Source organism: Cricetulus griseus, chromosome 4 (genome assembly GCF_003668045.3).
Source record: "Cricetulus griseus strain 17A/GY chromosome 4, alternate assembly CriGri-PICRH-1.0, whole genome shotgun sequence".
NCBI lineage: Eukaryota > Metazoa > Chordata > Mammalia > Rodentia > Cricetidae > Cricetulus > Cricetulus griseus.
In genome coordinates this window covers 103867371-103883693 of record NC_048597.1, presented here as the reverse complement: position 1 = coordinate 103883693, position 16323 = coordinate 103867371, and the positions used below count along the sequence as shown (strand labels likewise).

Below are 16323 nucleotides of genomic sequence, written 5' to 3'. Positions count from 1 at the left end.
GGCCTTGAACTCACAATCTGCCTGCCTCTGCCTCCTGAGTGCTAGTATTGTGCCACTGTGCCTGTCCCCTCAATTCCTTACATAAGTTTCTTAAACAGCATTACCCTGGAAGGGTCCTCAAAAGTAACTTTCCTGTTTACAGATGGGAAAATTGAGCCAAGTTTGGAACTTAGCTCCACCAGCTCCCAGGGGGTCTTTCTGGTTCTCGAAGGCTTTGAGCTTCTGCTGGGGTCAGGAGGAATCCACCCCCAGACTCAGAGATAAGGGACTCTGTGGCAGACTGCAGTCAGGAGACAGTGTGGGCAGACAGGGAGCCCTGCTCATCCAGAACAGGGAGGGGAGGCACCTGAGGAGGCTTGCTTTGCCCACCCCTAATCCTATAGCCTTCTCCCAGATGGTCTTGGTTGGAAGTGGTGTGAGCTGTGGCCAACAAGCCTGAAGGCAGAACAGGTGGTTCAGCAAGAGGCCAACTCAGGCAGTCTAGGTGTGGGGGCTGGAACCTAGGTGCTTGTGTCCTTCCTGTTCCTGAGACACCCACTCACAGCCAGATTTCTATCTCTGGAGGCCCTACTCATCTTGTGTGACCAATAGATAATTTCTATACCCAGCATTCTCTGCTGCTACAGGACCTACGAGGGCCTATTTTCTAGCCCCTGCCCCTGTCTGCTTCTCTGCTCCTGCTATGAGCTTTGTCTTTTGTGCCTCAGAACCCAGAGTTTCTGGGGGCCTGTGCCACTGCAGGGTGAACATATTTCACAGACACAGGATGTACCTGGATGTGTGCACAGTCATGTCAGAGTAACACAGCATTCTGGCCCCACCTGTGTGAAACTATATCAGGGGAGACTGTAGATGTATAAAATGAAAGCTAGGTAGGAGTGGCAAGGGCTGAGAAATGGGAGACAGGTCTAGGTACACCCCAGGGAGATGCTGTAGGAGGTAGCATGTTCTGTGCAAGGCCTTTGGAGACAGCTGATTGAATAGCAAGGAGGCTCATCTGGCAGCAGCTGGAACAGGTTGTAGAAAAGACCAAGCTGGTGAGTCAGACCCATTCCCCTGCTTGAGCAAGTTCTGTACCCATGGAGCCAAGTCTAGCGCAAATTGCTGTGCTACCCATGCTGTCTGTCCTCTATTGGGAGTGCTAAGCAAAGACCTTGTGGGCTAGAGGGGGTTGGAGTGGGGCAGATGAGCTTGGTCAGTACCCTGGACAGCTCTGAGAGCAGCTGTTGGGGAGGGGCTTCCCATTTTGTGCCTTCCTTCAGTGGTCCCATGGAGGTTGGGTGGCTGTTTGCCAACCCAAGGCTTCAAGAGTGGGTAGTACTACATACTGTTTAGGCATGGTCATGGGCAGAGTTGGCAAGTGGCTTCCTGTGTGAGCAGAGCCTAGGAAGGTTGAGGAGAGCTTGTATGCTAAGCCACAGCTATATGAAGGCATATTGATCCCTTCATTACTATGGCCAATGGGGCCCCCAGGGATCAGCCTGTGGATGGCTGACTTAACTGGGAGACATCACCTCCAGAGTGCCTGTGATTGTGAGGACCAGATCCTATTTATTATTGATTCTTTGGACCAGCCTTTGTGGAATGTCTCCTACATGGAGGAATCCTAGTGCTATGTGGGGTTGCTGTATGGATTCCAGTTCTTGATGCCCTGAAGTCTTCACACCCCATTTCACAGGTGTGAAGCCATCCATACAGCCATCCATAGGTGATGGCAACAGCCTGGTGCCCTACACCTGAAGTACATCACCTACTCAGTCTCCACGGTGACCTGCAGAACTGGTAATGCTCACAAATGAGGCAGCCCAGAGATGTCAAAGAGCTTGTCCAGGGGAGAATAGCTGGCCCCAGAAAGCCAGTCCTTCTCTGGAGATCCAGCTGGCTGCCTTTCTACACTTGGAGCACTGACGTCTCCTAGTCTGCCACATCTCTTCTGTCCCTGAAGTATTGGCTTCAGGGATTGGAGCAGGATGTCCTTCACCCACATGCCCCTGCAGTCTCACCCCACTCCCAGGACTCAAATACTCATATAATTGAGGGCATACTGTAGGTGGTAAGGCCAGGATGGTGTGACCTGTTCATAGAGTTAACACCACTGGAGAAAGGCCTGTGTGGCTGTGCAGGAGACACAAGAACTACTCCAGGAGGCAAGGGGCCTCCCTATTAGGCAGGAGAGGGATCAACAGTCAGTGTTGTTTCTCTGACAGACAGGCTGAAGGCTAACCACATGAGATCATCAACCCAGCTAGTTGAGTAGTACTTGGTCCCATTTATATTCACTTACAACCTCAAGAGTATGACCTCATGTAGACTTGGGTCTGTGTATATATAATTAGTTAAGACTTGTTTTTAAAGATTTAATTATTTATTTATTATGTATACAACATTCTGCTTCCATGTATATCTGCACAACAGAAGAGGGCACCAATCTCATAATGGATGGTTGTGAGCTACCATGTGGTTGCTGGGAATCGAACTCAGGACCTTTGGAAGAGCAGTCAGTGCTATTAACCTCTGAGCCATTTCTCCAGCCCCTAGTTAAGACTTTTGAGATAAGATTATCTTGGATTTAGGATTTTCTCCAGGTTGACTAACTGTTGTCCCTATAAGAAAAGGAAGGGACACAGCAGCTCAGAGAGGAGGCAAGCAGGATAAGATGAGAGGGGCAACCACATACCACAGAGGCTAGAAGGGTGGGGTGTGGGATGGTGTTCCTAGAGCCTGTGAGAAGGATGGCATGCTGGCTCTTCTGGCAGGCAGCTTGGAGGTGGCTCAGGCCTAGTTCTGCTTAAATGAGCAGCCTAAGTGCTGTGTAAGTCTATATGGAAGAGCCTTCCCTGCTTCTGCTATTTTTTTTTTTTTAGTTTTTCCTGACCCTCTGCACCCAGTCTCCACCCTGAGAGACCTCTGAAGGTGCCCTGACCCCTGTGACTGGACCATCTCCTAACCAAGCTTCCCAGCAGGCAAGTGTATTAGCCTCCTGGTGCTGTACAAAAGAATCACACACTAGGTGGCTTCAAACAGCAGAAATGGACTTTTGGATTTCATCCACCCTCAGACAATCACCATCTCTCTTATCCTCCACCTTACTATCTGCAGTATGGGTCACTGTAGTACTATCCTGTGCTGCAGGGCATGGAAACCAAAAGGTGACAGGCATGCCATCAGCACAGTCTCAGGTACAGAGCTGCTGTAAAAGGTAAAAGCCAAGTTGTCCACCACAGTCCATCTGCTTGCTTCAAATCTAGTCCACAATGCAGGATCAGTCCCTTCCTTCCTTCCTTCCTACCTTCCTACCTTCCTACCTTCCTTCCTTCCTCCCTTCCTCCCTTCCTTCCTCCTTCCTTTGAGACACAGTCTTACTATGTAGTCTTGGCTGTCCTGAAACTCATATATAGATCAAACTGGCCTGGAACTCACAGAGATCCACCTGCCTCTGCCTCCCAAGTGCTGGGATTAAGGGTGTGCACCACCACACCGGGACATTCTTCTTTCTGAAGGATACTTTAGTGACTCTGGGCCCTGGAGCTGGACACAACATTATGTCCTACAGAGGTCAGGCTCTGGGGTGGTTGCAGTGATGAAGCGTGTGTAGGAGGAACACTCGTGAGTGCCTGTGTCTGCGCATATCAGTATGAGCATTTGGGTCAGGGACTTAGCATATGTGCACATAGACATACATGCAGCTGGGAAGCTGGCCCAGGATGGCCTTAGCAATAGCGTCACATCACCATGGAGGCATAGTCTGAGCTTAAAGTCACCAGTTCCTCAAACGTAGCATCTCTAGAACAGGAAATGGGCCTTCCAGACACTGGGAAAGACACATGAAGATGACTTAGGTGCTATTGTGTCAATATCACCAAGCCCCTTCCTCCTCTCCTGGCTCTTCTTAACCCTTAGTGAGTACACGAAGCAAGATTGGGGTTTGTTTTTAGAACAGCTGCATATATCCCACACCATAGGACTTTTCACCTGGAGGGGACAAGTTAGTGGTTTAGTTCTTGTTAGCATATTCACAGAATTGTACAGAAACCACTTTATGGATATTGTATACAAATATTATCTATATGTAGGTCTCCTAGGTTTTTTTTTTCCTGTTGCTGTGATAGAATATGACAACAAGCAACTTTTTTATTCATCTATTTTTGTGTTGTTTTGTTTTTTTTTGAGACAGGATTTCTCTGTATTGCTTTGGAGGTTTTCCTGGAACTTGCTCTGTAGACCAGGCTGGCCTCCAACTCACAGAGATTCGCTTGCCTCTGCCTCCTGAGTGCTGGGATTAAAGGTGTGTGCCACCAACACCCGCTGACAACAAGCAACTTAAGGGAGAAAGGGTTTACTTTAGCTCACGGTTCCAGGTTACAGCCCATCATAGGAGGAAGTCAAGGTTTCAGGAACTCAAAACACCTACTCACACCTCTTCCTTTGCCAAGAGCAGAGAGAAATGAATGCATGCTTAGTATTCTAACTTTCTGTACTCAGATACAGTCCAGGACCCAAACCTAAGGAATTATGCCACCCACAGTGGGCTGAGTATTCTCACATTGATTAATGTTAATCAAGATAGTTCCCACAGACATGCCCACAAGCCAGCTTGCTCCAGATAAGCCCTCATTGAGGCTTTCTTCCCAGGGTGAGTCTAGATTGTGTCAAGTTCACAGTTAAAACTGACTATTACAGAGGGTCAATATATTTTCCTATGTTTTGAGTGTGTTAAAAGATCGCTAGTTTGTATAGTAACTAGTGTAGAATGCTCCATTGTCCTCACTCCAGCCCTTGGCAGCCAACAGTTGGCCTTTGAACTCTGGGTTTGCCTCTTTTGGACGTTTTCATTAATGGGATCATTTGATTTGTAGCCTTTTGTGCCTTAACACCTTTCAGCCAGTATCTTTTTTATCCCTCTTTGTGTCTGGAAGCTTGTTCTACTGGATGAATGTACCACGTTTGTTTTCCCATCTACTGATGGACATCTGAATTATCTTTGCCTTTTGGTGATTGTGTATAAGTATCATCCAGAAGTCTGTGAGTAAATATGTTTTCCTTTGTTTTGACTGTGTGCCTACCTGTAGACTTGCTGGTTCACTCTGTTTCCGCCCCCTCTCTCGCTGGTTTTGATTTGTATTTCCTAACTGTGTTGTTAAGAATCCTTTAGGCACTCACTGATTATTTGTATGTCTTCTGAGGAGAAATGACTGGTCAAGTCTTTGTACCATTTGTGAATGTGTTACTGCTCTGATGTTGTAGGCATTCTCTTTATATTTTGGGTACAAATTCCTGGCACCAGATGTTATTGGCAAGTTTTCTCTTTCATTATACAAGATCTTTTTTGTTTTGTTTTGTTTGTTTTTGTTTTTCAAGACAGGGTTTCTCTGCGTGGCTTTGTAGACCATGCTGGCCTTGAACTCACAGAGATCCGCCTGCCTCTGCCTTCCGAGTGCTGGGATTAAAGGCGTGTGCCACCACCGCCCAGCCTCATTATACAAGATCTTTTAACTTTCTTTCTGTAGAACACACGTTATTAATTTTCATTAAATCCAGTTTATCTGTCTTTTGTGATGTGTTTTTGCTAGTTTCCTGCTGAAGGACTACACTTGTAGTTTCCCTGTGGACTATGGAAGTCAGTTCCTCTACTGGGGACCACATCCTGTCTTCCCTGTAGGTATTACAACCATCCGCACACATGAGTGACAAGGTGCCCCTTTGCCATGGATAAACATTGGTCCCACCTAAAATCAGATCAAGCACCCCCATCAGATGTCTTTTTAAATAATCTGAACAGTTTTAGGGTCACTTTTTTGTTTGTTTTCAAGAGAGGGTTTCTCTGTGGCTTTGGAGGCTGTCCTGGAACTAGCTCTTGTAGACCAGGCTAGTCTTGAACTCACAAAGAACCGCCTGCCTCTGCCTCCCGAGTGCTGGGATTAAAGGCATGTGCCACCACTGCCTGGCTTAGGGTCACATTTATAAACCATTGTCCAATCCAGGGTCATAAAACTAATTCCTGCATTTTCTTCTGAGAATTTTAGCTTTTATATTAGCAAATGTATTTCTAGTAAGCTGTCAACAGCAGCCAGTGAAAGAGTTGTGTCCACTGGGGAGATTGTGACCCTGTGTGATGCTGGGGCCCCTGCTAAAACCCCTGCTGCCTCCCCAGATCTTCTGTCATTCTAGCTGAGTGGGATCACACTTGATTTCTGTTCCTCAGTTTCTCCATCCATGACAAATGTCTTCCCAGTAAGCCTTTGTTTCCCCTCCCCACATATGTAGCCCAAACTGACCTCAAACACACAGCACTCCTCTTAGCTTAGCTTCCCAAATGCTGAGAGTACAGGTGTAAGACACCACATCCATCTACAGGCAGCTCTAACAACATTGTCCTACTGTCTTGCCTAGCAGAGCCCTGAATCCATAGACTCTTTGCTGTCACACACACACATGCTTGTCTCACACATGTGCACAGAAACATCACATGGACATAGACATCTTGACCAGCAGTCTCAGTGCTTAAGCCCAGTAAAGGGCTTAAGTTCTCAGTCTCCCTAGTGATATGCTGATCCCAGGACACATAATTACACTCTAGCATCATTAGGTGTCTCTCCAGGCAGTCTGTGTCTGGCCCTAGCCCAGACCCTGCTGTGGGCCTCTGCAGTAAAATAGGAAATAACACTTAAAAGTAGCTATAACACAGCATTGCTCACCCGGAGTCATGCCCAGCAGCTAGAATACTGAGAAGAGTGATAGCCCAAAGCAGGGTTTACATGGCCTAGATGGGTTCTGAAGAGAAACACTCAGCCTGGAGGAGAAAGACATATGCTTTTAGGCATGGCTGCCCTCACTCTTACAAACCAGTAGTCTAGGACCAGGCCCACCCACAGGAGCTGCTGTGTGGTTCCTGAGATTCGAGCTATCTGCAGCTTTTTCCTCTCTGTCTCCATTGCTATCCCAACTACCTATAGTGTGGGAGTCAGCTGTCACCTTGAGTGAACTGCATCCAGTACCCTGTGCCTCAGTTTCCCCACTTACAGAATGTGGAGTGCCCCATTCTACCCATCTGAGGATGGGGTACAAAAGGTGTCTGCTCAGACTTGACACTCCCACAGCATGTGCATCTCAGCCCCAGTATTTTCCATGATGACCCTATCTGATCCCTTACAGATCAAGCCTAACTCTTTTCTGTCCCTTGTCCTCACTACTAACTGACAGCATCAATGACTAAATCTGAGCATCTGGGCCCTCCTCATCTCTCTGTTTCTGGGGCTTCCAAGCCTGTACCCTCAGTCCTTTCTCAGAAACAAACCTGAGAGATATGTGGACTCTGGAGCTTTGCAGACCACAGCTCTACTTATCACAATCTCTGCCATCACAAAAAGCCCCAGCCTCTGAGGGCAGCTGGTCCCTGTCTGCCTCTGGAAGACAGTGAACTCTAGCTTGTGAGGAGGCAGACATCTCATTGGCTTGGATTTCTCTGAGTTTCTCTTCAGTCTTTAAAAAAATTACATTTATTTGGGTGAGACATGGTGGAACATGCCTTTAATCCCAGCACTTGGGTAGCAGAGGCAGGCAAATCTCTGTGAGTTCAAGGCCATCCTGGTCTACAGAGTGAGCCAGAACTACGTAGAGAGACACCCTCTCAAAAAAAAAAAAAGGTATTTTCCTTTTTTGGGGAACAGGGAGGTATGTATTCCATGGTACATGTGTGGAGGTCAGAGGACAACTTTGAGGAATCAGTTCTACTTTCTACCATGTGGTTCCTGGGGATTGAACTCAGGGCCACCATCAACTGCCAAAGGCCTCGCTGAGCCCTTTCCCCAGTCTTGAACAACTTTGTGTAGCAACCATGGCTGCAATAAGTTCATGAACACAATGACATAGTTGTGTCCAAAAGACAACTTTTTGCAACACACCACATCTTCAGGCTTTTACATTCTTTTTGTCTCCAATTCCACAATGATCCTTGAGCCTTGGATGGGGTAATGTATATATCTCATTTAGGACCAAGCACACCAAAACATCATTCTTTACTTTTTTTTTTTTTTAAAGATTTATTTATTATGTATACAGTGTTCTGCCTGCATGTATGGCTGCAGGCCAGAAGAGGGCAGCAGATCTCATTACAGATGGTTGTGAGCCACCATGTGGGTGCTGGAAATTGAACTCAGGACCTCTGGAAGAGCAGCCAGTGCTAATAACCTCTGAGCTATCTCCCCAGCCCCCATTCTTTACTTTTAGTTCAAGAATTTGCACATATAGAAAGTACATGGATCATAAGCACCACTGTGGTGGGCTCACAGCAAATGAATATACCCTTTCACAAGGTATATTCAGTGCCAGGTCTGGAAACAGAATTTTCTCAGCCCCTAGCAAACCTTCAGGGGTCCCAAGAACTCCTGAAGTCCTGAGCAAACAGTTTCTTCACATGCAAAGGCCAGAGGGCAACATCAGGTGCCCTGCTCTTATTCTCTTACTCTCTACCTTATTATTTTGAGGCAGGGTCTCTCAACTGAGGCAGCCAGTAAGCCCCACATCCTCTTGTCTCTGCTGGGATTACAGACATGCATGCTATATGGCTTTACATGGCTTCCAGGGATCTGAACTCAGGTCCTCAGGCTTGCACAGCAAGCTCTCTACGGAGCCATCTCCCCAGTCCAGTGTACACCCTTTCTTTAGCAGGTGGTCAGTTAGATGGCTTACACCTTCTGGCTATTGTAGTACAGCATTCAAGTACAAGGTTTTGTGTGATACAAGGAGGTATGAGACCCCATCTTGCTTTAATTTTTGTTGTTCTTGTTGTTTCCAGATGTTTGGGGTCTCTTGCAATAACATGAATTTTAGCATCTGTTTGCTGTTCCTACAAAAAAAAATATACTAGAATTTTGCTGGCAATTGCATGACTCCTGCACACTTCTTTGGGGATTATTCTTGCCTTAACAGTACTGAGTCTTCTAACCTATGAAGAGAAGATGTTTTCCAGTTGTGTAGGTCTTTAATTTCTCTTGGTTCTATGGTCTTCAGTGTACACGATTTTTACCTCTCTGTTTAAATGTATCCCTGTTTGTTCTTGCAAATAGTGTGAATGCAACCAGTTTCCTTCTTGTGTTCTTCAGCTTAGTGTGTTGATTTTGTGTTCTGAAGCTTTGCTGAATTCATTTAATTAAGCCTAAGAGATTTAGGAAAATTCTTGAGTTTTCTATATAAAGATTATGTTCTCAACAAACTAAAATGATTTACTTTTTCTCTTCCAGTTTGGATGCCTTTTATTATTTATTTTTCTTTCTTAATTATTGTGGCTGGAACAAACAGTACAAAACTGAGTAGAAGCAGGAAAGTGGGCATCCAACACTGGTGTGATGGCACATACTTGTAATCCCAGCAGGAAGCTGAATCAGGAGAAATGCAAATCAAGACCATCTTGGGCTACACAGTGTGACCTTGTCTCAACAAAAAAAAAAAAAAAAAGGAACAAACAAACAAAAGAAAAGGAGGACAGATGTGGCAGTGCTCACCTTTAACCCAGCACTCAGGAGGCAGAGTAAAGCAGATCAAGCTAGTTCAAGTTTAAGGCCATCCAGAAGGGGCAAGAGGGAGAAAGTGGGCATCTTGGGAATTCTCAGTCCTAGGATAGATTGGAGTCAAATAGATGATTTGTGCTTTTAATACTTGGACTTAGAGGAAACCCAGGACTCTGTTCACTTCCATCAGGAGACTTGGGGCTCATAGAGCCACAGTGTAGATTTAAGAGGCTGGGGTGTCCTTAAATGACACAGAAAGAGCCAGCTTCAAGGCCAAAGACCTTTCCTGTTCTATCCTCTGAGCCTCTTCTCTACCTTGACCACACATCAACATGTTTTTCCCATAGAAGAAAAGCCGCAATGAGACCCATGGACAAGGCAGTGGCGTGGAGATCCTGGAAAACCGGCCCTACACAGATGGTCCTGGTGGCTCTGGCCAGTACACCCACAAGGTGTATCATGTGGGCATGCACATCCCTGGCTGGTTCCGCTCCATCTTGCCCAAGGCAGCCTTGCGGGTGGTGGAGGAGTCCTGGAATGCCTACCCCTACACCCGAACCAGGTGTGCCTGCCTCTACCTCCTTAGCATGCCATCTGCTAGGGGAACCCCACAGCATGTGTCCAGGAACTCTCCTGGCAGCCTCAACACCTGCAGCCCTAAAAGCATTGAACTCCATCTCATACATGTCCCCTAATGGTTCACAGGTGGTCACATGCTGGAAAGGTGTGCCTGCCTCCTAGAAATGCCAATGGAGGTCATGAAGGCAGGGATTTGAACAAGGGCTGGTGGTAAGGCACACCTGTAGCCAGCCCCTAAGTAGGCGTGGCTACATCTTACCCTACAAGCTGGCATCTAGGAAAGTTCAGGGAATGAACATTCACTAAGTTCCCATGAGCAGAGACAGCCTGCTGGGAAGAAGTGTGAACTGAAGGTAGACCAGATGGCCCAAGGTCTCCCTGCTCTGGGACTCTCAGCTTCTGTAGCAGTGTTTAATACATCCCATGGTGAGCAAGGCTTTTCTCAGAACCCCAGCAGAGGTCAGTGCTAGCTCTTACTGAGCAAGCCCTCTTTAGCCTCCTAGGGCTTCTTCCACACAAACCCTACACCTGGAAAATGCTGAAAGCTAGTTTTGGATTTCAGAGAGCTCGTCTCCATCCCAGAGAGGAGCTGCTCTGTTGTCAGAGTGGGGGCTTCTTGCTGGTGTCATGTGCCAGGAGTGTCTACCCAGGGCCACTGACTCCAGTGTCTCTGCATGCATTCCCACCACACATATCAAGAAAGTTCAGCAGCTCTCATTCCTGTCTCTCTCCCCTAAGCTGACTTGGCTATTCTTAGAACAAGATGGAAGTATAGAAAATAGACATGACTGTCACATCTCAGCTAGCCCTGCCTATCTTAGTTACATTTCTGCTGCTGTGAATAGGCACCATGACCAAGATAATTTATAGAAGAGTTTATTGGGGCTTACAATTTCAGAGGATGAGTCCATGACCATCACAGCAGGGAGCATGGCAGCAGGCAGGAATCCTTGTTGCTGGAGCAGTAGCTGAGAGCTTAAACCTTCTCCACAAGTATGAAGCAAAGCGAGACAGAGCACTAACTGGGAATGGCATAGGCTTTTGAAACCTCAAAGTCTACCCCTAGACTTCCAACCAGGCCACACCTCCTAATCCTTCCCAAACAGTTCTATCAACTAGGGACCAAGTATTCAAATACATGAGCCTGTGGGGGCCATTCTCATTTAATCGACCACACCACCTACCCACCTTACTTTGTTTCCATTTTGGTCTAACAAGCTGCTAGTCACAGCCCCTCCAGAGTTCAGTCCCCACAAATGTTCTTTCTCTCAGGTTCACCTGTCCCTTTGTTGAGAAGTTCTCCATTGACATTGAAACCTTTTATAAGACTGATACTGGGGAAAACGATGATGTGTTCAGCCTGTCTCCTGGGGAAAAGAACCAGCTGATAACAGGTGAGCATGAAGACTGAAGCCCAGCAGGCAGCATTCCCACTGCAGGCCCTCCGCTGGAGGTGGGGGACAGGGTGAGGCAGGACAGGCTTCCATGTCCTTGATGTGTATGCCAAGTATATTGGCTTTTCCCTCCCTATAAGTGTGCATGTGTACTCTTGGGGTGCGGGCTGACTAAAAGCCGTTTGTGAATGCCCTGCCTAGGGTGGACTGACCCATATTATAGTGTCTGTGGCTGAAGTCATGCTGGCTATTGCTGATTCGCTCTTCAGCTGATACTACTGTGCAGGAGACTGTCTCCATTTGTTAAGCTTTTTTTGTTTTAGACAGTATCTCAGTATATAGTCCTGACTGGCCTAGAATTCACAGAAATCTGACTACCTCTGCCTCCCGAGTACTGGGATTAAAAATATACACCACTGTACCTTGCTAAATCTTTTACAAGAGAAATCAGAGATGGGGATTTTCATATGAAATTTCCCAATTCTTAAACATTGATAAAATGTTTAACAAAATGTCAAACAAAACATATCTGCGGGCCTAACGCAGTTCTGCAGCCTCTTCTGTAGGGTAATCTCAGGCACAGGTCTACTTAGGTCTACTTGCTGGGATGCTATCCAGGAGCCTAGTCTAGTGAGAAAGGACCATTGCCTTCTGATTTTCCATCACCTCCACAATAGTCCCCTGCCTTCAGCAGGCATCCTCAGGATCCCACCTCAGTGCAGCATCAGTGTTGCATGGGCCTTCTTAGCCTCCCAGTTCTACTCCTGTGGCCAGCATGCCACCCTACTCTCGAAAGATCTCTACAGCCTTGTCTGTCTCTCCATACCCCATATTCTTCATGGGAATTCTCTTCCCATGGTCTCCTTGGTTCATTGACCCATTTATCTCCATATATGGACCATGGTATGTGAAACTGACTTCAAGAAAAGCTACAAGAACCAGGCCAGGTAGCACAGACTGGTATTAAAGCTGCTTACAGGCTGAGATGGGAGGGTCACAAGGTCAAAGCCTCCTGGACAACTTAGTATATGACCTTATCTTAAAATAAAAAATAAAAATAGGAGCTGGGCGTTGGTGGCACATGCCTTTAATCCCAGCACTTGGGAGGCAGAGGCAGGCGGATCTCTGTGAGTTTGAGGCCAGCCTGGTCTCCAGAACGAATGCCAGGATAGGCTCCAAAGCTACACAGAGAAACACTGTCTCAAAAAACCAAAAAGAAAAAAATAAAATAAAAATAGGATTGGTGATGTAGCTCAGTGATAGAGCATTTATCTACCATGCATGAGACCTTAGGTTCAATCTCCAGCATCACACACACTCTAAAGGCAACAGGAAAGGCTCTGGGCTGGAAGGGAGTTACAAAAACCTTGTCCTACACACACACACACACACACACACACACACACACACACACACAATTATTCATGATGATTCCTGGAAAGGGTGAATAGAATTTGGGCAGACATGACCACTCGCAGGGTGTCCCCATAGATATCATCGACATTGTCAAGGATCCTGTGCCTCCCAGTGAGTATAAGACAGAAGAAGACCCCAAGCTATTCCAATCAGTCAAGACTCATCGGGGGCCTCTCTCTGACAACTGGATCGAGGAGTACAAGAAGCGGCTCCTTCCCATCATGTGTGCCTACAAGCTCTGCAAGGTGGAGTTCCGATACTGGGGCATGCAGTCCAAGATAGAAAGATTCATACATGACACCGGTGAGTATGTGCAGGGGTGGGGTACGCCTACCTGTCTACCTTCATTCTCCATGTGCTGGGATTGTGTATTTACAGTTTACTCCTAAAAGATGACCCTGTATTAAGTCAGGGTTCCCTAGAGAAATGGAACTGATATACTGGGGGTGGGGGCGCTGCAGTCCAAGTATCCAACAATGGCTGTCTCCCAATGAAAAGTCCAAGAATGCACTAGCATTTGGTCCACAAGGCTGGTCATTTCACATGGTCTTCAGTATACACTGGAATCCAGGAAAAAATAGGCTCTAATACCAATGAAGAAATAGACTTGCAAGTGACTGTGAGAACACGCAGGAAAATAGCAAAAGCTTTTTTCTTTCATGTCCTTTATATAGGCTGCCACCAGAAGGTGTGGCCCTGATTTAGGGTGGGTCTCCCTGCCTCAAACGATCTAATCAAGAAAAATCTCTCACAGATGTGCCCAGCTGTTTGGGCTTTAGTTAATTCCAAAGGTCATCAAGTTGACAGCCAAGAACAGCCACCCCAAAGCCTGTGCCCAGCTCCCCTTCCCCACTCTGTCTTGGCCATCCCTGACCAGTATGCCTACTGTCCATGCCCATGCCACATCACTGCCCAGCGATAGTGCAGCCTGCACCCCACTCAAGCCAAAAGCCTCTGTAGCTATCCCCCTTCTGCCACAGTGGCCTCTGGCTCCCAGGATTTTCTTTCCTCTCCCTGAGGAGGTCTAGACCTTAGCTGGTCGGTAACTCTGCCTCTTCACAGGCTACAAGTTCCAGATGGCAGTGTGGCTCAGATATAGTGCCCTTCATACCCACATGGCCTTCCCAGAGCAGGTGTCCAAGGAACAGGTGGACCAACAGATGCCTGGGAGCTCTCAGCCAAGGAATGCTGTCCTAGGCTCCCTGACTCTCTTCCCTTGGAGCACTAGACTCACAACCCCACAGGAACATCTAGGAAGACACCTTGAGACACCACAAACAAGGGAGATGTACTTTCTTTCATGCTTTTGTAAGAAAGATTTCATTTGTCTGCCTGTCTAGCTGGGCATGTACTTGTGAATGAAAATACCTGAGAAGGCCAATTGTGGGCATTGGATCTTCTGGGAGGAGCTGGAGTTACCTGTGGTTGTGAGCAGCCTGATGTGGGTGCCGGGAGCTGAACTCTGATCTTTTGGAAGGACATCAAGTGCTGTTGAGGTCAGAGGACAACTCTCCTACACTGTGGGTTCCAGGGATTGAACTCCAGCTGTCAGGCTTGGCAGCAAGTGTCTTACCAACTGAGCCATCTCACTCCCGTCCCTGTTTTTGTTTGTTTGTTTGTTTGTTTGTTTTGAAGCAGGGTCTCATGTGACTCAAGCTGGCCTCCAACTCAGCATTAGCCAAGGATGCTTTTATGACCTTGAACTCCTGCCTCCACATCCTAAGTGCTTGGATTGCTATGTGACACTTTAAAAGAAAGATTGGGGCTAGGGAGATGGCTATGTCAGGGAAGTGCCATGAGGACCTGAGGTTTGATCCCACATAAACCAACCAGACTCCATGGTGTATGCTTATAATCCACATGCAGGGGAGGCAGAGACAGAAGAATTCCGGGCCCTTACTGGCCTCTGGTCTAGCCAGATTGGCAAATTCTAGGTTCAATGAAGGACCCTGCCTCAAAAAAAAAAAAAAAATGGTGGAAAAACATCCAATGTTGACCTCTGGATTCCATACACATGCACACATACAACACATACACACAGGGCAGGGGTGATCCAACCCATTTTTAAATCTGATCTTCAATGGGCAATTCAACAAGAAAAGTAGATCAGGCAGGCATCAAGACAAGAAGCTCTTGGGAAGTACAGTGCCATTTATCCCTGGGACATGAAGTCCCTCCAGTGAACTGTGACTTCTGACTGGAGCCTCTGCTTAACAAGCCTGGCCCTGCAGGTGTGCAGCTCACCCATGTGAGCACCCGTGGCCATCTGGAAACTAGCTCTCTAGGTTGGCAATAGAGGAACTGAGGCACAGAGGAGCAATAGAGGAACTGAGGCACAGATGAGCAATGACCCTAGCTGACCTACAACAGTGCCCTGGTGCACACGGCCTCTGATAGGAGCCCTCCTCTGTCTCCCGCTCTGTGCAGGCCTGCGGCGAGTGATGGTGCGGGCCCACCGGCAGGCCTGGTGCTGGCAGGATGAGTGGTATGGACTGAACATAGAGAACATCCGAGAACTGGAAAGGGAAGTACAGCTTATGCTGTCCCGAAAAATGGCCCAGTTTGCAGAGGAAGGAGGAGCGTCAGAGCTCTGCAAGGACATCACCACTCAGGACCAGGCTTCTGGAGCAACCTCTGAGCCCAGCAGCAGCAATGGGGAGTCCATGGGGCGGGGTCTGAAGAAGCAGTGGTCCACCTCCTCCAAGTCCTCAAGGTCCTCTAAGCGGGGAGGTGAGCTGGGGTTCCTGCCTTTTGATTCAATGCCTAACTTCCCAGTTCCCTGGGTAGCCTTGCCACTGCTGTGTCCTTGTAGCTCTGGCTCTTTCCTCTGGACACAGTGGAGCTAACTCTGGAGGCTTGCGTGTTTTAACTGGTACCAGGTAGGACTTCACCATAAAGTGAGGCTGCCTCTTCCAAGCAACACCCCAAGACTTACCTATAAGCCCCAGACAGTCTGGGGAGTGATTCTGGGCAGTCTTCCCAATGAGATAAGGCATCTTCAAGATACCTGGACCGCAAGATGAAGCAAGGTCTCCCCTGTGTAGCTAGCCATGCCCTTGTAACATGCCTTCCCAGCCCAGTGTACCTGGCCATGGGCTTATGGCATTAGAATGAGATGAGCCAAAACCTTGGTCTTCCATCTCTTCCTGCTGCCCTGCAGCCAGCACTCTATTTGTCAGTTCTGCTGTGACCACATTTAAGGAGCTTGTTTATGGCAGGTCCAGGGCTCCTCTGAGCTCACATCCTTAGCTCTCCTTGACAAGGCAGCAGAGTGTTTCTTCCCTCGAAAGGGCCAGATGGTTCTATGCATGTGGGCCCTAGACGTTCAGTCCCTAGTTTTATTTCTGTCTGTAGCGAACTTTTCTGATGATGCCCTCTTAGCCCTCCATGTGCCATCACAACTCCCTGCCTGCTGTGACTGGTTCAAT

At 47.5% G+C, this 16323-nt stretch overlaps 1 protein-coding gene across 11 annotated transcripts in view; it reads left to right on the top strand.

Moving 5' to 3' along the window:
- The window catches only part of Pitpnm2 (phosphatidylinositol transfer protein membrane associated 2), a 133717-nt gene that overhangs the window by 99889 nt on the left and 17505 nt on the right, over window positions 1–16323 (top strand). For 10 of the 11 annotated variants that reach the window (XM_027413924.2, XM_027413925.2, XM_027413932.2 and 7 more), the window contains 4 exons: window positions 9854–10068; window positions 11358–11479; window positions 12971–13198; window positions 15323–15625. In XM_027413924.2, the coding sequence (XP_027269725.1) occupies window positions 9854–10068; window positions 11358–11479; window positions 12971–13198; window positions 15323–15625 (868 nt within the window). Of the gene's footprint in view, window positions 1–1678; window positions 1783–9853; window positions 10069–11357; window positions 11480–12970; window positions 13199–15322; window positions 15626–16323 lie in introns of all 11 variants that reach the window. The other variant, XM_035443325.1, reaches the window with a different exon arrangement.